General features: G+C 43.0%; 1 protein-coding gene across 1 annotated transcript in view; it reads right to left on the bottom strand.

Annotated features, from left to right (window-relative positions):
- The window catches only part of MAP2K5 (mitogen-activated protein kinase kinase 5), a 125,099-nt gene that overhangs the window by 19,237 nt on the left and 79,740 nt on the right, over positions 1 to 26,122 (bottom strand). Inside the window, exons 19-22 of the mRNA XM_081840704.1 lie at positions 15,600 to 15,626; positions 15,243 to 15,275; positions 5,234 to 5,295; positions 1,921 to 1,966 (exon numbers count right to left, since the gene is read on the bottom strand). Of these exons, the coding sequence (XP_081696830.1) occupies positions 1,921 to 1,966; positions 5,234 to 5,295; positions 15,243 to 15,275; positions 15,600 to 15,626 (168 nt within the window). The remainder of the gene's footprint in view (positions 1 to 1,920; positions 1,967 to 5,233; positions 5,296 to 15,242; positions 15,276 to 15,599; positions 15,627 to 26,122) is intronic.

The following is a 26,122-nucleotide window of genomic DNA, read 5'->3' as shown; positions in this document are numbered from 1 at the left end:
TTCCGAACACGCACATATATACTGAGGGTTGGAAGTGCGATCTGCAGATGTTTTATTTATAAGTGGCAGGCCTATTGCATCACGGAAAGCATGCATTTACAAAGAGATACAGGTTTTATGAAACCCCATTCTGTTGGTTTAATAGTCAAGCTACCCAGCCATAGAATAATAACAACGCATCAGGTAAATGCATCTCCATCTCTAGAACCTGTTCCAAGTTTTCTCAGATGTGACTAAGTGCAGGAACCTTCCAACCATCAAAAGTTAATAAAAAAAGAGAGAGCGGCAAATTAAGGCAGCCTCAACCATCACTACCCAGAGACAGAATGGACGGTGTGGGGGGGAAATACAAAGTTCCTCCTCATGAAGGCATTTCTGCAATTGCTTAACAGCTCTCTTCGGCAGTAACAGAAATTACTCACATCCAGATTTATAAACATGGTCACATATCTGACAAACGTGATGCCCATGCGGAGGAAGAGTTGCAGAGGGAGGTGGCACCTCTAGGGCCTCAACTAGCACAGCGGCATTTTAGACTTTTTCCTTTTTCACACACACTTTGCTCCTGCCGTATTAAAATCTCCTTTGGAGCATTGTTTCAGGAATGTCCTTGCCTCTGCCACAGGTGAGGCGGCAACCCTCCGTTGCTTTAGACGTTTTGGCAGAGACTCTTCTTTTTGCCCAGATCCTGTTTTATTTGTTAATGAATTTCTGTTTTATTCACTTTTATCTGCTTTGATGTGTTTTTATTTGCTGTTTTACTGGTCCTAGGTTGTGATTTGGCTTTTGTTTTAATTTTTTTAATGGTGGATTGTTTATTTTTTAGACTGCACACTGCTCAGAGATTTCTAAAATACTAAGCCGTATATAGATGTTTTTCAATCAATAAAAGTGGTAGAGTACACAGCTGTTTGAGGAATGCAGGCCAAACCCCTGCCCCCCCCACCGGTGTTCAATTCTGTGGCATTCAGTGCAATAGTCTAACATACTTCTACAAAAATTCAATAAAGTTTACTTAAAAAATAAATAAATCTGTGACTCTTGGCCATGGTTATTTCATTCTGTTGGGAAAACATAACTCATCTTAGCTTCCTCCCAGTTCTCTACTGGGAAAGTAGAGGAACCTATTTAACCTCTCAAGAACAAAGGTGATCTATGGGTAAAAGTGTATTGAAGGGATTTTGTTTGAATAAAATAAAATAAAAATGTTTCATTATTATACAAAGTTCAGCATGGGCAGAAACAAAGGGCAACTTAGAAAGGAAAAGACCATTAATGAGATTTATTGTTTATGATGTTTCTGCTCTTGCCATTGTATTTAGTGAATTGTTATGCACTGATCATGTCAGAGAGCATGACTGTAAACCTAAAGCAAAAGAAAGGACTTTAAAAAAGGAAAGAAGAAAAAAAAGGACAAAGGGTAACCTGTAGAAATGAAGACATTTCTCTTGGCAATTTGGTGAGGAAGAACATCACATCTAATCATGAAAAAGTTCCATAGAAACCCCAAGATCAGCTTCGCACAGGATTATAGAACACTGCCAATGTATACTATAAGGGTTGATACAAATTTATAGAAACTACTGTAGAATTCAGTTTTTAAAAGTTTTTTAAAGAAGAAATAATTCAGCAAATTAAGGAAGAAATCTGAGTAATTCCTAATACAGACAGCATCTTGCTTTGATCAAGAGACCTTTCAAACAAAATGTGTCCCATAACCACCGTTATGATTCTGAAACCAAGATAGAAGCTTATGTGCGTTACGCCAACGTCTGCTGGCTGTCAGAGCTGGAAGCAAAATTTAGATTTAATGTTAGTTAACTTATGGAGGAAAAACACCCCCAACAAACTTCTGCATGTCATAAATCAGCAAAACTTTTCTTGTTTGTGTTGTAATGAGAAGGCTGAAGATTTACTTACCATTAACTCTTCAGGGGCTGGGCGTTCCTTTGGCTGCTTTCTCATGCTGTGCAGCAACAACAAAAAACAGAACACAGATTTGGTGTGAAAAAGCACTAGTCATTTACTTCATTATCTTGGAATGCTGAAGATTTATTTTTTTAAAAGTCTCTTATTACAGATGACCAACAGTTATGAAGAAAACCAACCCCACCCTACAGAAGGCTTTAACTTGACTGCTTCTGCCACCATGAATTAAGGTGGGCACCACCAGGCACTCCACAACGGCCCCACACTGCAGCCTGTGCTATTTGCAAGGCTAATTTCAGTGGAGGGAGGGGACACAACACTTTGGCAACCCCTGGACCAGCCACCCTTCCTCCCAGTTTGCTTGTTGCCGGGGCACTTCACACACATTACGTTTTTAGGTGTTCACTTAGATCCTCTTAGGCATACACATGTGAAATGTGTAGTGCGAGACAAATAGGTGTTATGCAAGTTTACTCACTAGGGGCCTGTGATTGGCCAACTCAGGTTTGCTGCTGTGCAATGTGCTACATGCACCTCTACAGACATATAGAATTTTATTTGTATGTAACCTTTCCATGGTTTAAACCATGCCCAAGGCAGTTTATAACATGGAAAAAAATACATAAATACAATGTAACAAAACAATAAATAAATAGTTTAAAAATACACAACTAAACCGAACAATTTCCATATAAACCACAAGATATAAAAGATAGATATATAAAAAAACCCAGCAACAATCCCCGACTCTCAACAAAACCCCCAAACACTGCAGTTCAAGAGTTTGTTCAGCAGCCTCAGATTTTGTCTCCGTTATCTCCCCATCCTGATCAAGGAAGCTATGGCAACCAACTTATGTCTCCTCCCATGTTAGGGTACTTACCACAATAAGCATTTACATACAGGTGGGGTATATGTAATAAAATTGTTGTTGCTGTTATTAAGCTTTTAAAAACAATTTGCACATATTAATACTTCAGGAACTCTTATTATCCCTGTTGGAGGAGGGAGATAGATAGAATAGCACCCTAAGGTGAGCTGGTGAACCTGTGGTTGCAGTGAGATTTTGAACTGGGATTGAACTGGGAGATTGGAGCCCATCTGGCTTACAGCTCACACTCTGAACCCCTAGGCTACACCAGTTTGTGCAAGTCAACCACTCTTCTGAGAGGTTAATAAAAGAAGCTATAGCTCAGTAATATAGCAAAATTTTCCCGTGCAGAAGATCTCAGGTTCAGTTCCTGGTAGCTTCTCCACAGCTGGGACAGATCCCTGCCAGAAACCTTGGAGATTTGCTGCCAGGGTTGAAAATACTGAGCTAGACTGGAGCAATTGTTCTGACTCAACAGAAAGCAGCTTGCTATGTGCCTAAAACATGTAGCATAGCATAGCATAGCGTGTGAATGGGCAGTCCCACCTGCCACAACTTGAGAGCTTGCAGAGAACACAGTGCCCCTTGGAAGATCTATAGTTGCCCTGTGCAGTTTTAATGGCACCAGGCACTGCTGCTGTGTAATCTTTGTCTGTTTCATAAATAACCATGTAGCACAAGCTCCAAAGAACTTAAAGGAGGACAAGTCAGCAGCAGGAGCACTTGGTGGATCGCTCCCCTTGTAACTAATAGCCATGCACAGCCCAATGGAGGGTTGCATTCTTGCAAGCCATTCAAAGCCGCCTTGGCAACCCTCTTAATCTGACATTCCAAAGTAGCTGGATCTCGTGGGAGAACAAGGCTATTATCTGCCATCATTTATGCTTCAGCCTGACATCTGTGGACATTTCTATAGAGGTTAGCCCTCCTCCTGCCTCAATTAAAAATATATAAAAACGATACGTTTTCAGATTAATCTCTGGGAAGAGACAGAAAGGTACAGCCCCCTGCACCTCAGTTAGCAAGAGCAGGATAGATCACCCACAATTATGGCTGCAGCGTAAAAACCTAATCTACCCGAAACTGGATCAGTCTTATAATAAACATAAGCCTTGTATTTATTATTTCAATTAACTGTAAAGTCACACTGTTAATTCTTCTGTCAGAACATCATCCTTTGGGACACTCTAGAGAAGGTTCTCTCGCATTAGTGTAAATTCGCATCATCTGAATGTATCCAAATGCCTCTTTGCGTAAGGAGCCGATTCCTGGACACTTCTTTGGTAGTAAATTTGTGGCTGGCAATCAAACTTTTATTTCCAAAGAAAAGGGGATTTAGAACCAAGGAACCTATGGGTGTTTTCTGGGAATCAGTTTTGATGGTGAGTATCCATATATTTTTACACCTGGATTCCTATGATAGTAGCTAATGGATGGCCTAATTCTGTGCAGTGTTGAGCATCCTCCTCCATCTCCAGCTTCTGCAAGGAAACATGTCTGAATCCAACAGTTCTCATAAAAGAGATCACCTACTCAGTTTGCCTAGAAGCTTAGGGGTTGTGTGCTTGCTTTGCACTGTTGCATTATGTCCATTGACAGCTTTTGTCCAGAAAGTTCATCTTGACAGGATAAAAAAGGCAATTGTTCTCCATTAAACCCAAATCATTTAGACCAAGCTCAATCTCTCTCTCTCATCCTTTATCGCCTGCTTATTAAGCTTTCTCTATAAATGAGACATTAAAACATGCCTTCATTGTAATAGGCTGTACTTAGATCTTTAACCTTTTGGTGCTCAGGAGATTCCTTTTTAAAACTAGATTCCTTTTTTTTATATTAAAAAAACACCCTAGTTAATTTTAGTGGCCTTCCACTGAATGAGGCAGTTTGTCTGGAAGAAGCAAAACATGCCCTACGGTGTGGTTTAAAATACGGCCCTTACTGAGAAGAGTACCCTCCCAAAGAAGAACTCCATAAAACCACTTCTAAATGAAAAGCCCATGAATTAATCAAGTGCATTGTTTACCCCATTTAAAAAGGTTGCCTGCTTTCCTAAGGAATATGAGAATGCCTGAATAATGGAGTTATAAATATGATTATCTGTCATCCTTATTTTTCCGAGTGATTTAAAACACAAACACACACACGCACACACCAATTCCTTGAGAATACACCCAAGATCCCCAACCGTTTATTAAAACAGGGGCGGGGGGTAAAAACTCTCCCTCTGAAGTGCTTTTATGACCCTTTGTGTAAATAACGTTTACATAATTTAAACAGTTTGCTCAGCTTTGCTGGCCCAGCTGCCCAAGGCCTGCCAAGTCCCTGGCGTCTCTGGGAGGATGCAGGGAAAGCCATAAGGTCCTGTGGTACTGTGGAGTTAATGGCATGTATCATTTACATTGAGGGCACGGCACATTTGCAAACGAAGCTTACCATTGAGTGATGAAGTGTACAAACGGCTCTGAGAACTCCCCAACCGGAAGGACAGGCGATTCCTGCAATTGAGTTTGGATTGGGCAGGTGGGGGCAATGGGGGGAGGCGGGAGAGAAAGGAGGGAGACAACAAGAACAACAACAACATCAGAAAGTGAAAGTGCAATTTGTTAATTGTATAGTTGATTTCAGATGGAAAGCAAGCAGGGGATGATGTTGATTTCAAATACCAGACTGTGTACGTGTGGGGAGAGAGAGGGTGAAGCCGTGAGAATGTGTCAGAAATCCTGCATTTAGAAGTAATGAGTGTTATACAACGGGTAAGAATATGTAGAAATAAGACCAAGGGGAGGTAAAAAGGGACAATGATAGCCACGGGGCAGAAAAGAAGGTAGGGAAAGTGTAAATGAGAAATTAATGATTATTTAAGTAACACCCAAATGGTCTTGTAATTAACAAAGAGCTGGGAAATTATTCTTGTGTTGACCTTTGCTTCCTGCATCATAGTTGCTATTTATTTACACTTAGCAATCTCAAATCTTGTTAGAGTTAAGCAGGAGAGGCCAGGGGGGTATATGGAGAACTAAATTTTTTTTTTAAAAAAAATAGTAAATTGCAAGTTGAGCCAATGAACAACAAATCTATCAAAACACAAGGCTACCAAATGCATTTTAAAAAACTCAAGAAACATCCGTATTATTTTTCGAAGAGGAATATTTCATCAGCAAAATAGGGATTTACAAATTGAGGAGAGTTTCTGCCATCTCTCCCCCCCCCCGCCCCCCAAGAATGACAGAGAGACTTGCCAGTGTTTATAGTGTAACAGCTCAGGATGTAATGAAATTGCACTGCGGAGTACTTTAACAGTCATCTCATTAGACCTACAGTTGGAACAAGAGAACCACATAAAACAGGAGTCAGCTGCAAATGACTCCGTTCTCATCTATTCTCATTTGCTATTAAAAATACCTTTCGGCAGCTTTTGCCACCGTTCCCCCCGCCCCCCACAACCTCCCCCCACCCCGTCCCTGAGTGCTTTGCAAAGTATGATGCATGCACCTATTTAAATTAACAAAGGAATGACTTATTTTAATCTTGCCGTGCTTTGGAGTGCTTTGGCCATTTGCAAGAGTCATATATCATCACATACAACCTTCCAGTGCTGCAGGCAAGAAACTCAGAGCGTGCAGCATTTGGTGGGAGCCAAACAATTTCTCTCGCACACAACTGTGTCAAATGCATGTGTGGGGTTCATTATGGAGGGTTGCGAGGGAAATAGCTTTGATGTGGTGCGGGAAGGAGGGGTGGGGGGAATTAAAAAAAAAAAGAGAAGAAACAGAAGAGGAAAGGAGATGATGATGATGATAAAAGCCAGCTTCACAATACATGCGCGCATATCATTATCAATGGCGGCAGGGAGAAGCGACCACCGAGCTGCTGACGTGATTAGTAAATATACATATAATTGCAGTGGCCAATTATCAGAAAAATGAGAGTGGTAATTACAAGACAGAAAATTAACTAGAACTCTTATTAAGGCTTTGTTTCCGATTCAAACAATCGGAAATTGCAGCAAAATACAATTAAATCAAAAGTAAGTGAAGAGTAAAAGGCGACAGTGTTCTGAGGGGCTGCCTTTGACACACACTTTTGAGGATTCTGCCATGTGGGGAGGACAACTTTGAACCTGGCAGCTGAATGAGTCGCAGAAGGTACAGCTGCCACTTGTATCTCGTGGCTCTTGCTAACACCACCACCAGAAAGTGGCTTCGCACAAGAAGCACGTGCAGGTGTCACTTATTCAGCAAGGATGACAAGCCGTCATGGCGCAGGTCAAGTGTGCAAAGCCCGTTACGTACTTTCTTTCAGGAATCTTGCTAACAGCCCTGTCAGGTAGAACGATGCCACTGTTCTCACATTGTAGGTGTGTAAGTGGAGGGTGTGTGTGTCAGGACTTGGGTCCAGAGTGGGTATTGGGCTAGAGACCGAGCCTGGGGGAGGCGAGTAGGAGTGGTCTTGGCTGAGGATCTGCCTGCGCACCACCGCCCGCTTCTGGCCGAAGGAGGGAACTGCAAGTCTTTTTGCACCCACAGTGTTCCTTGTAAAAGGTGAATGCACCAGGTCAGGCTAACTTTCTGGTCTGGGCTAAGCAACAAGGGGGAGACCTGCGTTTGCTGACTGCAGACCACTTTGCCAAACCCATGAACCCTGAGAAGGAGAGAGAGCACTGGCTTGGTTTAACTCAGTGAGAGCTTGAGGCCGAAGCAAGATTTGAACTGCAGACTTTGGCAGAAGTGTGAGTTACGAAAGTGGTGGTTAATAAGAAGGGAGGAGTCCACCACACAAATTAGCCTTACTTCCATGAATTTGTCTATCAATGGCTACTAAGCTTGATGGCTATGTTCTACCTCCACTGTCAGAGGCAGTATATTTCTGGAAACCGAAGAAGGGGAGAGTGCTGTTTCGCTTGCTACCTACTGGGGCAGCTGGTTGGCCACTGTGAGAACCGGATGTTGGACTAAATGGGCCTCCTTTGGGTTGCTCTCCTTACGTTCTTATGTTAAGGTCCTCCAAAAGCCCCACACCAGCTCTCCATGATATACCAGTTTGCTTCCTTTCTTATTTTACCCAGCCTCAACTTTGAGAGGCTGATCCTGGGGGCAGCCCAAGTTATGGCATTAAAAAAAGAGAGAAAGGGAGTAGAAGAAAAGAGGGAGAGAAGGAAAACCAACCCAAGCGCTTTGTATAACTCCAGTTTTGAGTACAGAGAAGGGCAATGTGTGTGTGTGGTGGGGGAGAGGGATGTTTTGAGTGATGCCTTTGCCTTGTGAATAATGAACAGTTCAGGAAGGTCAACCCATTACAACAGAAGCTGTTTAATTATTAATTATGCCCAATCTATGAGCAAAAGGACAAGTTCAGAATGTTTAATATGTGGTAAACCCCAAACAGGCCCTCACTTGGCATTTTGCTATTAGCACTCGTCAGCAAGGAGCTCAAGCATAACAAGGAAAGCACAGCAGCAGAAAATCTGAGCAAGGTGTTGGGGTGGGGTGGGGAGGGAGGGAGGCAGCTGAACTTTAAACTCACTCCCTAGTATTTAATTTGTGGAAGTGACAGCCCTCCAGGTGCAGAGCTGAACTCTTTGACCAAAGGGGGTGGAATCTGCGTTTCCCCCCCTCTACTTGACCAGAGCGGCAGAATTTTTAGGGGCACTTCAAGATCCTTTGCAATACTGCAGCACTGAGTAGGATCCAGGTTATTCCCCAGAATCCTCCGATTCTTTCACTCAATGGCTTTGATTGCACAAACACAGAGCTGATTAGTAACTTTCCTATATCCAAGGCCTGCGGGGTTGTTTCTGTTTCTGGCAATTCTTCCTCTGTTTCTCAACTTCACAGGCTGAGTGTCAACACATAGGCAGCCAAAATGGCAGAACCACAACCCCATGAATAAAAGGGAGGTAGCATGTCTGGAGGAATTCTGGGTGTTTCATGGAATCACAGAATTGTAGAGTTGGAAGGAACCATAAGTGTCATCTAGTCCAACCTCCTGCAATGCAGGAATCTTCTGCCCAACATGGCAGTATAATATATATTTTAAAACCCAGAACAGGGTTAAATAAATCCAAAACTGCAGCAACAAAAATGAACAAAGTGTACATGAGGTTGTTTGTCAGCATTCAGTTCTGGGTGCAGCCCCTCTGCTTGAGGAGGGATGCCTGAGAGCCCTTAGAGGTGTGGATCAGGCCAGCTGAGCCTTCAAAAGGTGCCCAGAGAAGTTAAGCCTCCCGGACAATTGTGCCTGTGATCCAAGAGTTATTCCCCAGCATCCTTTGATCTTTCCCCTTAACACCTTTGATCACACGCAAACACACAGCTGCTCAGCAAGTTCTCCATACTAACAGGCTGCATGTTACCCCCAGTATATAATAATATACAAATCATTAAAATTTATTAGGAAGGTCAGGATTAAAATGATCAAGCTCTATTGAGAAACAAGTAAAAAATGCAATTACACATCACCTGTGAACTACAGCAGGGATCAGCACCTGAGCCCCCCAGGGCCAAATCTAACCCCTGAAGCCCTTTCCTAGAAGCAAGAAAGGGGTGCAGAAGGAGACATGCTGAGGAAATGGGCACTGTTCTCCTCAAAGCAGCCCTCCAGAAAAACTAGCTGCTAAGACAGAACTTACGAAGCTTTCCCCCAATTTCTATTTGTGGCTGAATGTTAAGAATTGTAGGACGGGGATCTCTGAAAGATTTGGGTCACCTCCAGGCAACCTGTTTACTGAGCATTCTTCCTGATTTGCTGGCACAAAGTCTGCAGGTGGTGTCAGCTATTTCATGAGCATCCACTCATTTGTTTGCGAGGAGGTTATAAGACATTGCATCAAGGAGTTGTTACCCCACACTTTCCACTGCACTTTCACTTTCCTTACTGCAAAAGCTTCAATTTTGGGGAGGGCAGGTTTGTTGCACAAGAGAACCCAAATCATCTTTAATTGCACATCCTGAACTTGCCAGTAAGCACCTGAATCCTAGGTCAGTGCCCTTGGTTTCCAGAAGAGTGAGAGGTGCTGACTGTCCACAAAGTACTACCACAGCTACACATGATATGAGGCTGCAGCCTCACAAGTCTTTGTGGACTGAGTTTTCCTGTGATTGCGGCTTGAAAAGTGGCTGTTCTGGTAGATTTCAAAGCTTCCTGCCTTCGAGGAGCTCTTTCTGAATCAACTTGTCTACTATGGGACCTTGCATCCTTCAGCAGGGTACAGACTGTCTATTTCTATGCTTTTAGTGTGAGGTCCCCTAGTGAAAGAATCATAGAATTGTGAAGTTGGAAGGAACCCCAAGGGTCATCTAGTCCAACCCCCTGAAACACAGGAATCACAACTAAATAACCCCTGATAGATGGGCATCCAACCGCTGCTTAAAAAATCTCCACCACCTTCTGAGGTGGTATATTCTACTGTCAAACCATTTTTATGGTCAGAATGCTCTTCCTAATGGGATAGAAACATTGAAAAATAAACATTTTGTTCATGCGAGGCACTGACCAGGCCTGTTGGGGGCACACCTGTTGCCCTGTGTGGGTTGTTCATGTGCCCTGGGAGCACACCTAACATGCCCCTGTGCCAACTGTACACAGAAGGGGGAAGATCAGCAAGATTGTGTCCCATTAGTGAACTTCTCATGGAAGAGCCACCAAAAAGTTTCCAAGGGAACCTGAGGCTCTCTGGAACACAGCTTGGAAATCACTTGTCTAGGCTAATCTATTAACAATGGCTGCAACTGCTGTCTTTGTACAACCAAAGGATTTGGTTCTTGTCATTGTGCCATTCTTGCTGCAGCAAAGATGGAAATGTTTTAGTGTGTCTTCCCTCTCTTGCAGTTTCAAACAGCAAAAGGCACAGAGATATGTGCAAAGCGTTCAGTGGCCGCGTCCACCAAAGGGACCTTCCCTCAAAGAACTGAGCCCATTTATTGTTCGCTTCCACCCCTCCGTAAATGCCCCATGCAGCCTTATTGCTTTTTCATAAAACACTGCCGCAAATAATCAAGCATGACCATTGACACCCGCAAGATTGAGTTTTTAGGAACCATTAAATGAGTTCAGCCTCTTGGGAAGGTTTGTTTCTCAGGTTGGCCTAAAGGTAATTATTCAGCTATTCCTACCTGTAGTTTTACCTTGTTCTCATCTAGCCTTTGAATCATGCACATGGGTAAGGTCACAATTTCTGGCTCCAGTAAAGAGAACAGCAGAAAACATTTGGGCCGGAGCGGAAGCAGTGATGGATAGATACATTCTGACACTTGACTCTCCTCTGTACACACACATTTAACATCCAAGAGATGGAGGCATACATGGAACTCTGCATGGCACTCTCTCCCTCGCTTTGTTTCTTAAAAAGTTAATGCAGTTGTTGAAAACACACCGTAGAAATGTTGAAGTGGTGATTTTAAACGTAATAGTCAGAAACAAGCCAGGGGGCTTATTGCTATTTCTAATTTAATTGATCGAGAGTATTAGACAGTGATCTTGAGACCTGTTCTGTTGCTGTTCCTCTGCTAGATCCCTTTTTCGTCAGCTTATCCATTTTTATCGTTTGCGAAACAACCTGAAATGCCTGGCAGAAGGAGTAGCAGCAAAGCATCAAGGCTACACAAAACAGCCCTCCGACATCAAGTCCAAGTCTACCAAGATGCATATCTTGCCTCCTCAAGAGCCAGATCCTGGAACAGCAGAGACCAGTGCAGATGAGCATAGCTGCTGGTTCTGATTAAGCAGACTTTGCCAACCTAAAGGTAAAGGTAAAGGGACCCCTGACCATTAGGTCCAGTCGTGGCCAACTCGGGTTGTGGCGCTCATCTCGCTTTATTGGCCGAGGGAGCCAGCGTACAGCTTCTGGGTCACGTGGCCAGCATGACTAAGCCGCTTCTGGTGAACCAGAGCAGCGCACGGAAACGCCGTTTACCTTCCCGCCAAAGTGGTACCTATTTATCTACTTGCACTTTGATGTGCTTTTGAACTGCCAGGTTGGCAGGAGCAGTGACCGAGCAACAGGAGCAGCCCATTCACAGAGATTCGAACTGCCAACCTTCTGATCAGCAAGTCCTAGGCTCTGTGGTTTAACCCACAGCGCCACCCGCGTCCCTTACTTTGCCAACCTAGTGACCTCCAAAAGTTTTCAGCTACAACTCTTCTCTGCCACAGCCAGCACAGGGGAAGGCTGACCTAGCTTAACTGGTCTGATGATCGGTTCCTAAAACACTCCAGAAGGTGGACCCCATGAATGGATGTGGCCCTATGCAAATGCCCCATTCCCAACCCTCAGACCACCCTCTTACCAGTCCTTGGCAGCCTCCATATGCACATAACTTTAGTGCAGTAAAGTACCCAGCCTAAGTTGGGAAAAGTATCTTGCTATCTATGGGTTCAGGAAAAAAATTGCCATGCAGAAACAGCTGCAGACTGAAAGGGAGGGGAGTGACTCTGCTCCCCCCACCCCGCACCTACCCTGTGAATTTTAGGACTTTGCCAGCCCTTATTTGCTCTCATGAAGTTGCCACAGAGGGGAGCATTTGGCCCGAGATCATCAGTCTTAGAACACTAAACACTTCTAATAGCGAACACTCACGTTATCACAAATGCACTGAAAACAACAGCAGCTGTACCATACCAGAAAGCAAACAGACCTTCTCTCATGAGGTCCTTATTTAGAAAGAGACACACACATTAGCACAATAAGTGGGAACTATTATTCTCCCCCAACAGGGCTAGATCTTAAAAAGAGCCGAGGGAGGGGAGCAGGGAGAGAGAAACAAGGAGGGAAAACAAAACCAGGCTGCTATTAAGCCAATGTAGAAGGGGAAACCGTAGGGCACCCGCCAGGACCCTAAGGAGGAATGGAAATCAGCTCCATCGGAAGGCAGGGAGCCTAGAAACCAGCATGGCTTTCATTGCACCATTCTGCACAGAATGTAGCTCAGAATCAGGTGGCACCGCTTCCTTGGAACTTCTCTTTCTTTCTTTCTTTCAACAAAACAAACAAACAACTATACTAAGCTTATAGTCCTCATGGTGGCGGGTGGGAGAAGGGAAACTGAAAACAGAAGCAGGACATTTGGCAAGATTTGTCTTTGAGGGTTGTATCTAATGTTAGCCTTACTTTGAGCAGACCCTTTGAAATTAATGGACCTAAGTTAGAAAAATTTCCATTAATTTCAATGGGCATGATCTGAGTATGACTAACATTGGATACAACCCTTGAGTCAGGAAGAGCACATAAAATATAACTTAAGAATGGCCCACATGAGTGTCCACTTGTCTCTAAATATGTGCATAGGGAGCCTGATCACATGCAGACATCATCTACACAGTGCATGGCGGTTTAAGACACTATGTTAGGGATAGGGAACCTGTGGCCCTCCAGATGTTGTTAGACTACAACTCCCATCATCTGTGACCATTGACCTGCTGGCTGGAGCTGCTGGGAGTTGGAAATCAACACCACCAGGGAAGGTCACCTTCCCACATGGCATGTGGTTTGCTCTGAAATACGATTTGCCGTGGTTAGCCATCTCAACCTGTAGTTTGGACATAATGGGCTTTCAGACACTTCCAAGGGTGTTATTTCTGTGCACACAAAGTCACGTGTGGAGAAGTTGTTGCAGTTACATTCCACTTACGCAACACGGCATCTGTTCACATGTGTGATCATAACTCAAAGCCACACCAAGTTAGAGCATGCATGTGTGAATGGGCCAACACAGGCATAAGACCTCAGGTAGAGCTTATGTATACCTTCAGTCACAATGAAGTCAGTACACAAATGCAAACACACAGTGACCAAGTGTCCAGAAATCTACAGATGTGCATATCATACACATGCAAACATAAGTATGTATATGTGTAAGTTTGCCCTGATTTGCAAAAAGGGATTTGCTACTTCTCAAGGCACCCAGAAACCATTTCCATCCACATGCAGCCCAATTCCTTTCCTCCCAAGTTTCTGGTTCTGTCACATCAATTCCAGGCTCAGCCTGTTTCATCAGAAGTTGCTCTGGTAAGTGCAGTTCCCTGATAAAGCAGGGAAAGATTCTGGAAATCAACTTCTGGAACTAAGCAGATGGGCTGCCATTCCAGGCAAAAGTGTGCTAGATCTGCCCTGCTTCCTATGTGTAGGACTGAATTTCAACTGCTGTGGGTTAATTTCACTTACGCTGTTGCTTCCTAAAGTGATTAAGAGGTGAACAACTACCACCACCAGAGCGCAAGGAAGAATATTTTGTTAGCTCTGAAAGGGGAAATCTGGCAACTATGATTATCCAATCAGAAGCCAGGTCTCCCAAAGAAAATGGTGGTTAGCAGAGCAAGCACCTAAGTGTTGACAATGTGGATACATACACTATATTAAAAATCAAAGCAGACACACAATCAAATCCAGGTTGATAAAAGATGCACAGAGGCAAAAATGAAGGTCCTGTGGCTGGGATAAAATGCAGTTTCCCAGCTTCTTCTTTTCTGAGAAACATAGTATTGTGACAAAAAAGAGTGGGGTGGTGGGTGGACACAGATTAAATGTGGTGCATGTAAATGGCAGGAGCATTTGAACAAAAATACACATTGTGCCCTTCCACAGCTGAATGGCCAGGCATGCAGAAATTTGGGCAACTGGAAATCCAGATAAACAGTAATACTGTTTCCTTAGGCCTGCACTAGTAGTCGAGGGGGTGGGGGTGGGGATACATGCCCTGACCCAGAGGCCCACATGTGCTTCAAGGTAAATATAAATTGTCCTGCATGTAGAGGATTCACCACTAAATTCAGTAGCTGGATCCCACCCGAGCCATGCCATGGACAACTCATGCATTTCACCCGCTGAAACACTCTGAGCAGGCCTTGTGGGTGGGGAGCTTCAAGTAAGCATCAGAGTTTCTGCTCCTCTTGAGAAATCACTGGATCAGGACTAAATGGGTTCAGGTAGAGGTGTGAACAACAGGGCTCCTGCCGTTTTTGGTTTTTCTCCCTTTGGTAAAACCGAATGGAGAGGTGACATTCAAAACTGCTCTTGTTTACAGTTCAACCCTGACCCCTTTTAGCAGGTCCTCTTTTGCGCACCCAGAGCTGCACAAAAGCCTGCCTCATTTAAAAGGCAAAACGACAACTTCCATTTCTTTGCATTATCACATCTGGCAAGGTGGAGAGGTGATCAATTAATATGGGGGGCCTTTGGGGGTCTCTGTTATCCAAAAGAGAGAGAGGGAGAAAGAAAGAGACTTTCCTGGAAACCGCCTCCTTTTGCCAAGGATTCAATAGGAAGAGTCAGGAAACAGCACAAAGCAGGACAAGGCCAGCCAGCGCTCAGCAGCTCAGAGCCGCACAAGGCAACTTGTCTCGCAGTTGAGGACGTTGGGCCATTGTGCTTCATTAGGAAACAAAATATAAGCTTTCCAGTCCATTAGGAATGACTTTAGGAGTGAAAGCACATAAGACGGCGACTCACCTCATCAACAATGCACTGGAGTAACTGGAGGGGCTGTGATGGAAAGGAGAAGTGGGGGGAGAGAGAAGAGAAGTATTAGGCTATATGCAATATCTTTACAGTGGAGTGGAAAGAAAAAATCATTAATGCAATAAAATATAGCAAGATTAATCAACAGCAGCAAACTCTTATAAAAACATCGCGGCTCAGGATGTCCTATTATTTCTAATGGTACCTAATCTAATACAGGCAGTTAAAGGTTTGCATTTTCCACAAAATGCAATTTGCTAAGTTTAAAACAAGGCATTCAAGCATGCAAAGGAAGCAGCCATCAGGAAAAAGAAAAGTGAATTTTTTTCCCGAACTCATAAAGCTTACCATTAAAGATCCCTGGTTTTTCTGAATCTGAAAAGGGAAAAAAAGGGGAGGCAATATGTAATTAGCATGTCATAATCAAAATGACTCACTTGGACACATTATGATCACTGAGAGAAAATTATTGTATCGCTGGTGGCAATTTGTGGGCATGTGTTAACACAATTTACATAATGAAAATACACAAATGTTAATAGCTCGCTTCTCATTTATAGGCGAAAGTCAGCAGAATGTTAATTTCACACAACACTTTTTAGTACCCTCCAGGTTGTATTAGAATAGGGAGAAAAACCATAATCCATTTCAAAAGGCTGTTTACGATTCAGATATAAATAATGTTTTATATTGCTAGATTGTGAGCACTGCGCTTAATGTTGCAATCATTGCTAATGTTATGAAGCTCACTCTTTTTAAATTAAAAACCGATTTATTTAAAATTGAAATTAAATCATAGTCAGAAATTAGAATTTTGGATTACTGCCAATGTCTGCTCACAATCTTGCCCCCCTCTTTTTTTTTTCTTTTTTTTTTGAAGGAAACTTTAATTATGTGTCTGAACTATATGCCTGTTCTTAGAGAACAACAGTTTATGCTCCACTTTTTAGAATTTCTTCTGTGCCCCAAACCTCCCACAGCTACTTTCTGAACACCAGTTTTTGGGTTATAATTATCATTTAAGATCACCAGCTGGCCTGTCCCTCCCAAGACTGCAAAATCCACAGACTTAATCTGAGCATCTCGGGAACTGCAGCAAAGGGGCTACCAAACATTGTCAGAAGTGGCTCAAGGGCCACTGTTTAAGGCTCTTATGTTTAAGCTAAGGATGCCAACTGTATAGGTGGGGATGCTGCTGGTTACATCTCTGAAAGCTGGGTGACAAAACTGACCCCCTGCCAATTCTACCATTATTAACTATGATTTTCCGTCAACTGTGTGGCTCCTTGCATATATCAACACAGGTCCCTTCCATTCTACAAGATGCTTCTTTGCCTAAAACATCTTGGGTTCACTCACAGTTAACTTGGCCTGCCCTTTCCATTCAATATTCTCAGCTGAGTAGTGCCAGAGATGATGAATGGCTGTACTTCTCTCATTGGCTTCGAGAGCTCTCCTTCCTCCCTAGCTAGCCAGAGGCATTATCCTATAAATTAGGGATGGGGAGCCTGGGCCCTCCAGATGTTGCTGGACTCCAATTCCCATCAGCCCCAGCCAGCATGGCCAAAGGTCAGGGACAATGGAAGCTGTAGTCCAGCAACATCCAGTCCACATTCCCCACCCCGACTCGAAAAAATTGTTCACAAAAGTAGTAAAAGGTCACAGACATATACAACGCCCACAACAGTGTATGTATTTGCTTCTGGTTGTGCCATTATCAGGGTTCTCTTGTATCTTTCATCCTTATGGTTATTTCCAGCAAAGGAAACGTTCATAATTCTCTGTCTGGTGATAGGGAAAACCCCTTAGAAAATATACAAGGAAACAATGTGCAACCTTGCACCAACCATACTGGTGGAACTTCATTTTATTTACCAGGATTTCTAGCAAGTAAGCCCAGCATTATTACGTCTGAACACCTAAACCATAAAAATAAAACACATACAGGTAATTTGGGACATCACCTATAAATATGGCCTGTTAAAAAAGTATCACCTGTGCATTAAACACATCAAAATAGATCTCCTCCAGTCATCTATAAGATTAAAATATCAGTTCTCTATACGTCCCTACACCTCCAGGTACCACATAAAGCCAATTATAAACTCTCTTTTGGGGTACTTCAATGCCCCTAGGGTGCTGTTAGCATAAAGTACATTCTACAGCAGCAGCAAAAGATTTCATTTAATAGAAGAGGTTGATGGTAAAGAAACAACAATATTGATTACATTTTTATCCTGGCTTTCCTCCAAGGCATTCAAGGCACTGTATATAGTTCCCCACTCTCCATTTTACCTCCACAACAACCCTGTGAGGTAGGTTAGGCAGAGAGGTGACTGGCCCAAGGTTACCCAGTTAGCTTTATGGCTGAATGGGGATTTGAAGCTGGGTCTTCCCAGTCTTAATCTAATCACTACCCCATCATGGCAGGATAGGGCAGGAAGTTACCAGTGTTTTTGACATATACCTACTTGCACGGGAATGTGCAGCACATAAGTGCATGGGAGAACTTCCCGGGGTTCTGCACTTTATGAGCCATAATCCTGAGGAAGGTGGGCACTTTGCACTTGCCAGAAGTCACAGGGGAGAGTATACTGCTTCACTTCTCTTGAGCAGCAACACCTTCCGTGAGCCTGCAATCTGGTGCAGTTAACATCCCCATCTGTTTAAAACCGTGCCTTCAAAGAACCACACGTTCCTCTCTAAAGAGGGCAAAGTGTGTGCATGTTGTTCTGATCAGAGACAACATATGCATGGCATAGCCCACATCGAGGGGTGGGCAGGTGGGGGCAGAGTCAGCAACACAAACCGCAAGGGGAGCATGCTGTATCTATATTTATTTTCAGCTACATACCATTTAGAGCTATTATGATCCTGCATAACACAATATGCTGTTTACATTACAAGGGGCAAAATATCTGGCCGACAACCTGAATTGAATATTTACCAGTAAAATGACAGCTAATTGGGTTTATGAAGGAGGGTTTTCCTTCTTGCTGTAATGGGGAAGCCTTAATAGAAGTAGGGAACGAGATGGGATGAGGAGGAAGTAAGGGGGGGAGTGAAGGGAAACCACAGCTGTTCAGTCCTGTTGAACTATGGACTTGTCTGAAGCCAGGATGAGCTCAACTTGAGTCTACTGGCTTGATGAGCAGAACAGGGTGACAGGATTCTATTCGCAGGAAGCAGAGGAGGAGGTTGTGGGCATAAGATGCTAGGATTTATAAAGGACAGTTGACTAAAACCTTTGGGGAAAGACTCTATTATACAAATGTTCCAGAGAGGCAGCCAGGTTAGTCTCTTGCAGCAGAAACAACAAAGGGTATTGCAGCATCTTAAAAATGAAGAGGAAAAAAAAGCTATGGTTTTCCCAGTAGTGATGTATGGAAGTGAGAGCTGGACCATAAAGAAGGCTGATCGCCGAATAATTGATGCTTTTGAATTATGGTGTTGGAGGAGACTCTTGAGAGTCCCATGGACTGGAAGAAGATCAAACCTCTCCATTCTTAAGGAAATCAGCCCTGAGTACTCACTGGAAGGACAGATCGTGAAGCTGAGGCTCCAATACTTTGGCCACCTCATGAGAAGAGAAGACTCCCTGGAAAAGACCCTGATGTTGGGAAAGATGGAGGGCACAAGGAGAAGGGGACGACAGAGGACGAGATGGTTGGACAGTGTTCTCGAAGCTACCAGCATGAGTTTGACCAAACTGCGGGAGGCAGTGGAAGACAGAAGTGCCTGGCGTGCTCTGGTCCATGGGGTCACGAAGAGTCGGACATGACTAAACGACCAAACAACAACAAAAATGAAGAAATTTATTACGGCACAAACTTTTGTGGCACATTTCGCCAAATGTGCTTACTGAACCTTTATCTACGCCCTAATTATCACAGACTGTATTTTTTTATCTCATTGCCATTTATTTCCCACCTTGGAATTTTCTGCCAGCTAAGATTCCACTCCATGCACCTGACAGAATGGGCTTCAGACTGCAAAAGCTTATGCCACAAGACATTTGTTAGTCTTTAAGGTGCCACAATACTCTTTGTTGTCATTGTTCAGCAAATGAAGAGAGGTTCTTGGTTCCAACTCCACATATCTGGGAGGATGAGATATAGAATAAGCACCACAACCCTTGAAATACTGGATTCTATCCAGATGGCCTAAGCTACTCATGGCCGGGGAACTGGGGTATGTTAGGGATTGGCTAGCCAAGCTGCACCAAGTGACGTTGGCAAAACTTGTTGCCCACAATGGGAGAAGCCATTTCCATGCTCATACTACATGACATCACTATAAGTGACATTACAATACTAAAAGCATAAGAAAAATCCCCCACTGTGCTCATCATTTGTAAATCTTCCTTATGTGTACATGTTGCATACATGGGAGTCCTAGAGATATGATTCTCACTTTAGGGTGCAACAGATCTCAAAGTCAGTGCTGGATGAGCCCTGCCAGTGGAGGTGTCCATGTCTAAACCTCAGCAGTGGAATAAGTTGCTCTGAACAGTTGTGGAAGTCCCAGCTGTGGAGGTTTTAAGAAGGTTGAAAGGATCCCTTCTGCTGCAGAATATCCTCTTTTGGGCCATGAGATCTGATGATCCACAGTTCCTTCCTAGGGACTGACTCCATTAAGATGAATGATGAAAACAGCCTTCATGAGGCTAAGTGTCCAAGTAGAGTTTTGAGAAAGTGCTGCGGGTCACAAAATGGCTGCAGCCGAGGCATGGCACAACAAAATGGCCAGCACATTTGAAATATTGGGGAAAGAGACAGGGACACAAAATGGTGCAGGCATGCACCCCAATCATTCACTGCCTTACTTGATCGCAGAGAGGAGCTCTTTTCACCTCTCTGCTGTTTAGAAGTGGGAAGGGTATCTAATCCTGGTATCCAGTGAAATGTGGGCATGTTTAAGGAGACATGTTCAATGTAGGAGAGGCTGAGCCAGTGTAAACAGGAAATGAGCAGGAACAGCAAACATCTCTCATGCATTGTACATTTTGAGGGGAAATTTACTGAGACCTTTCACAGGTGCCATAGGATCTACTGCTGGCACACTGGTGCCTGTGGGTGCTGCATTGGTGACTCTTGGTTTATGCATATTGCTGCCATTGTACAAGTATCGCTATCAAGAAGCATGGATCAGCTGTCATGAGAAGGGCGTAACTGCCTCCATGGGAAAAGTGTAAATTGACCTAATTCCATGAACAATCTCAGCTGCTGGTCATGGAAGATTGTAAAATAGCATGGGATTGCACACAAAAACTGGGGGAAGCAATCCTTGCAAATGCTCTTATTGCTACCACTAAGCACCAACGACACACATAGAATTCCTGGCTTTTTAATAACTTGACAGCTTTATATAAATAAGAGAGAGTGAGGAAGGCGGGGGGGGGGGTGGACCTCAGAAACTGCTGCTGAAGGAGACAAATGTTTTCTTGAGGGGTGACAATTACAGGTCTCCCATTTCAAAAGGTGCTTTGGAGGAACATGCAGCATGAACTATAACTCTGAAGCACCCTTTGAAATAGGACAGCTTGTAATTGTTGCCCCTGAAGAAGACATTTGTCGGAACATGTTGGGCAGGGCATTTGACCAATAAATTCTCCTTCAGGTTCTTTTTTTGTTGGTGCTGTCTTTTTGTGGTTGTTTTACTTTTAGCTTTACACTCATGTCATCCTTTTTAGCAGGAAGACACACAGAGTGCATGCTATTGCTCAACTGAGGTATTACACTGCAATTTCAGAAATTCTGCATCAATATATCTGGGCCCAGTACTGATTCAAATTTCCTAAGACCCTCAGTTACTTCTTAATGCCACTACTGAGAATGACAGACAGCTATTTCACTGATGTCTTGGTGCAATATCATTGTATCTTTAGTCTTTTCTCCATTAAGTAGAGCTGCTCTGCTTTTTTGCCTCTGAAATACTATGAATACACTTTAAAAAGCTGTATGTTGTTTATGGTGATCTACCACTCCAGGTAATTTTGTTTGTACGGCTTTGTTTCCTCTTAATCTCTTAACTCTGCTAGAATATCTAAGTGCTACAGCTATATTTTTCCCAGACCCTCAATGGCAAGCTGCTCAAGCTGTACTTATATTAGACATATTTTTCACTGTAAAACAATGTTGTTTACAGTCCACAACACTGGCACATCTCTGGAAAGATAAAACAGCTGTATAGCTGGAACTGCTACCTTTGCACACAGTTCACGAAAACGCAAAAAGAATATGATTTTATTACATACTGAAATAATTTTTTTTAAAGTCAATATAAAATGCTGCACAGTTTGAGCCCTTTCCCTCTGCCCCACACTACCACGGGACAAGTTGGTCTTGGAAGCTCTGATGGTCCAATCTTACTGCCCCACATGGAAATATTAATTATGGAGGGGGATTTTACATGCTGTCTTCTCCAGAGGCTGTACCAAAAACTCTCCTAGAGCTTAATTTTCCTGGAAGAGTAAAGAGCTCCCAGCAGTGACTCACTGTGGCCTCCAAACTTTCTCATCTGCACTGCAGTGTCGTGCTGTGGTGAAGTGACTGAGCTGTGAACCTGGAAGTCTTTGGTTCCAACCTCACCTGTACCACGAACTCACTTGGCTCACCATGCTCTCTGATGTTCAGCGTCCACCCCTGCAATATGGAGATACATCTTAGCACCCTACCTTACAATCATTACTTCGATACTGTACATGAAGTACTTGGAAAACTTTAAAGCTCTACAAACTCAGTTGGTAGAGCGTGAGACTCTTAATCTCAGGGTCCTGGGTTCAAGCCCCTCATTGGGCAAAAGATTCCTGCATTGCATGGGGTTGGACTCATGTCCCCTTCCAAATCTACAATTCTATGGTTCTATATATGCATACTACAAAATGATGCCAACAATTAATTCTTTCCTGTTTGTAATGCTGGGGGACCAAATTTGGAAATGCAATTTGTATGTAAACATACAAAACAAGCAAAGAATAAGGTATAATGTTCTATAAATGCCAAGGTACTGGCAAGCTAGGCAGGGTGCTCAGTAAAACATATTTTCTGTATGTTCCTGTCTGATGGGGAAAATAGGTTAGAGGGAATTTATGCCTTTCTTTTGAAAAGTTGCTTTTGAATAGTTCTGTCTCTATAGAGATATTTTCAACAGAAGTGACAAGGAAGACCTCTGCTACCTCTTTCTGCTTTATAGTCCCTCGCCCAAGCAAGAAACTCAGGTGAATGCCTCCTTCCACTAGTTGACACTTGCCACAGTTCCCATTTCCTCTTTTTCTCCATCCCTGGCATTGGAACCTGCAGCCTTTGCTGGAGAAAGCCTCTTCTTATATTGACTAACAAATCTGCATTTTCCATAGCTATTTAGCTGTTCATGCTAGTAGAGTAATTAATAATAAATAATAATAATAATTTTATTTATACCCCACCCATCTGACTGGGTTTCCCCAACCATTCAGGGCGGCTCCCATCAGAATAGTAAAAATTTAATGAAGCTTAACAAAAGAATGAAAAGACAGCAGCAAAAACAGGTTTCAGGAGAATTTAATTTTGAAAGCATCTGTTGCACCTTATTTTTTCCTCAAGATCTGAGCAATTTCTGAATTCTAAAGATTAAACTGCCTTATATGTTAAAACATTCCATTTCTCTCTATAAATAATATTTGGGTCAAAGACAATACTAGTTCAATTCTTCATTCCAAAGAATTAAGCTCCCCATTTCTGTGTTTCTATGATAGCATAGATGGAAGAAGATATTGCCGCACAACATTATTATTTGGTTTCAGTTGTAAAGTGGTCTAAAAGATGTGATCTATATTTAATTACGTAGCTAGTCTTCCACTGACTCACAGAATGTGTATGTATGAAAGTAGATATCCATTGCCAAATAAAAAGTCAATATCCCCAAGAATTATGTTTTTGGCACAAATATAAGATGTCTAATAAGAGCAGGAAAATCTATGTGTATAGGATTTCTACAGCCATAGGATAATAATAGCAGCTGTCAAATCAACGTAAAGTTATCCCCCTGGAATATTAAGCAGCAAATAGCAGATTTCTTCCAATGTATTCTGCAAAGAGAACCATATACTATAAAGACTGAGAAATATTACATATAATAAAATATGATCTTAAAGATCTTTGATTATAATTCAGCACAGAAAACAGCACCACTTTGGTATTAACATGTGAACAGTGTTTAATGTCTTTTAAATGGTTCAATATTGTAATGTATGCTGATGACACCAGAGTTTCACTCTTATTCTGAAACCAACTGCTGCCGCTCATCAATGTAGTCTTACAAAATAAATGAATGCTTAAATGACACTTCTGTCAAATGAAAAAGAAAACCCTGCAAAACAGCTTTTCCATGCACTCAAGTTAAAAAAAAAATCATGTTGTTGCTGTTTTTCCCCTCTCCTTCTTTGACAAGTGGCTCTTCCGTTGAAATGAAAACAGGCCAAACTTGGTCAATATTATGGATTACATATAAGAAAAAGAACCTTGGACCTTACTAATATCAAGGAGCAGAAAGCAACAGCTTCAATTAAAACCAGCCAATTATTCAGCCCTTTAAGATGCAGCAAATAAAGGAATTGCTTTTAAATGGAAGTCCTTGGATGAAGAGCTCTTTGACCCACAATTCAATTGCACTAGCAGGAATCATAATGCAGGAGGAATTTGCTGAAACAAAATATTTTTTTCTCCCCTGGAAGGGGAAAAAAGGCTTTTGAATGAGTAACCGAGATGCATTTACAAATATTCTCCATTGCAACAGGGAGAGAAGGGCTAGATTATAAAGGGGGGTGGGTCACCTTGAGCTTTGTTTACAAATTACTTTTCCGCTGGCTGAATTCTTACCTCACCACATGCCTCCCTGTGGCTCCCTTTCATTTGGCAATTCCAGGCAGACTTACACCGCTATCTAGAAGCTGAGGGTGCAGATACACTTCCCAAGAATATCAGAGCCTGCAGACTGCTCTCTGATAATCACAAGACTGTGCCCAACAATGCAGTGAGTGAGGAAGATGGCACTCTCTCTAGACAAACTGGAGGACCTGTGGGGCTTGGTAGTGCGGGAAGAAGAAGAAGAAGAAGAAGAAGAAGAAGAGGAGGAGGAGGAGGAGGAGGAGTTTGGATTTGATATTCCGCTTTATCACGACCCTAAGGAGTCTCAAAGCGGCTAACATTCTCCTTTCCCTTCCTCCCTCACAACAAACAGGTGAGTGGGGCTGAGAGACTTCTTTGAAGTGTGACTAGCCCAAGGTCACCCAGCAGCTGCATGTGGAGGAGCAGGGAATCGAACCCGGTTCACCAGATTATGAGTCTACCGCTCTTAACCACTACACCACACTGGCTCTCAGAAATGCTGTGGCACTCCTGGAGGGAGAAACACAGTTCCTCAAGTTGATTTCCCCCTACTCTAAGTGTTTCTCATAAATGAAAGGCAACAACTCATGACATTTCATCCAAGAGACACCCTCAATGGCAACTGGGAAGAGAGACGTGGCCAACAAGGATTGGACAGGCACTGCTGAACCAAAGGAAAGTTACGACTTTCCCACAAAGTTTTTGCTTCTTATCTTTTGCTGTATACTCTCATGAGGTGCACCTATTTATGACACGTCAAGGGTAAAAACTAAAACTAATATTTATATCCCTACCTTCTCTTTCCACAAAGCTGGGGATGCCTAAGGCAGCTAACCACTAAGGCAGTTAGCAGTTTTAGGAATATTAGTTAAGTCAAAATGATTCAAAGATAAATAAATACACAGCAAATATTGTGAGTTTCAAATGCCTTGAGGTTTGCTGACCTTAGCAAAATGATGCCACAGAGTGACAGTGTAATACAGTAAGTCCACAGCTTATGCAGAGGTTGCGTTCCGGGGATCACGCCTAAAGCCAAAATTGTGTCTAGTCGAAACTCATTGTGATCAAAACCCATTGTGCCAAAGTCATTTTCCTGGAACCCCACCCCCTTTCTGCCCCTTAAAAAATAGTATTTTTTTTTTGCCCCTTCATAAAGCTGAATGTGCACAAGTTAAATGTGCAAAAGTGGTGGGCTTGCTGTATACAAAATTAGGCAAAAACAGTTGCCCCAATCCAGTGACTGTCCATGTATAGAGGGCAGAATACTAAACTCATTAGGAAGGGCTGCTACCTAACTGCATTCTTCTGTGAACATTTTGTGCCTGTCTAGAGATGCTCTCACCTCTGAACAGCTTTGCCGAAACACCAGAACCCATATGGGGTCCTGGATCAGGGTAACTCATGAGAACTGATCCAATGCAGGATTTTTACCTCACCCCACCCCCATTAATAATGTCTTGGACTGCTGCCTTCCTTTATAAAATCAACCCAAAAGAGGAGCATGTTCAATCTTGCTCTTTAACATTCTCTATTATTCACTTTTGTTTCCATCGCACTGGGTGCCTCTACCCGGAGAGAAGCAATATGTCATCATTTTGTTGAGCTAACTGGCCTAACAGTCTTGTCCCTTTGAGTTAGGAACAAGACAGCAACACTTCATCAAACCGTTGGCAAAAGCCAGGCAGGAAAGGGCTGGCAGAAGAAATGGGAAGCAGCCAAGTTTTCAAATCTGGTGACTTGATTAGCCATTATAGAAAAGGGAAAAAACATGTTGGCCCCCAAAGTTGTCCCCTTTTGAACAGAAAGCTCCCACTAAATATCACCTCCATCAGTCTCACCGTAGCAGTTTTGTAATAACCCGCTTGCTAGGTGAACATTTGTTGAAAAGGCATCTTCTCCACTTGCCACTACTGCCTCCTCTTTTTGGGGTTTCCTCTCCCCCTCCCCTCCCCTCCTTATCATACTCCTTATTTGAAACAGATTTTTAACAGATAATCTTGCTCG

Source organism: Podarcis erhardii, assembly GCF_964252035.2.
Source record: "Podarcis erhardii genome assembly, chromosome: 14".
Lineage (NCBI taxonomy): Eukaryota > Metazoa > Chordata > Lepidosauria > Squamata > Lacertidae > Podarcis > Podarcis erhardii.
The sequence above is the reverse complement of the archived record's forward strand: the minus strand, read 5'-3'. Positions and strand labels throughout refer to the sequence as shown.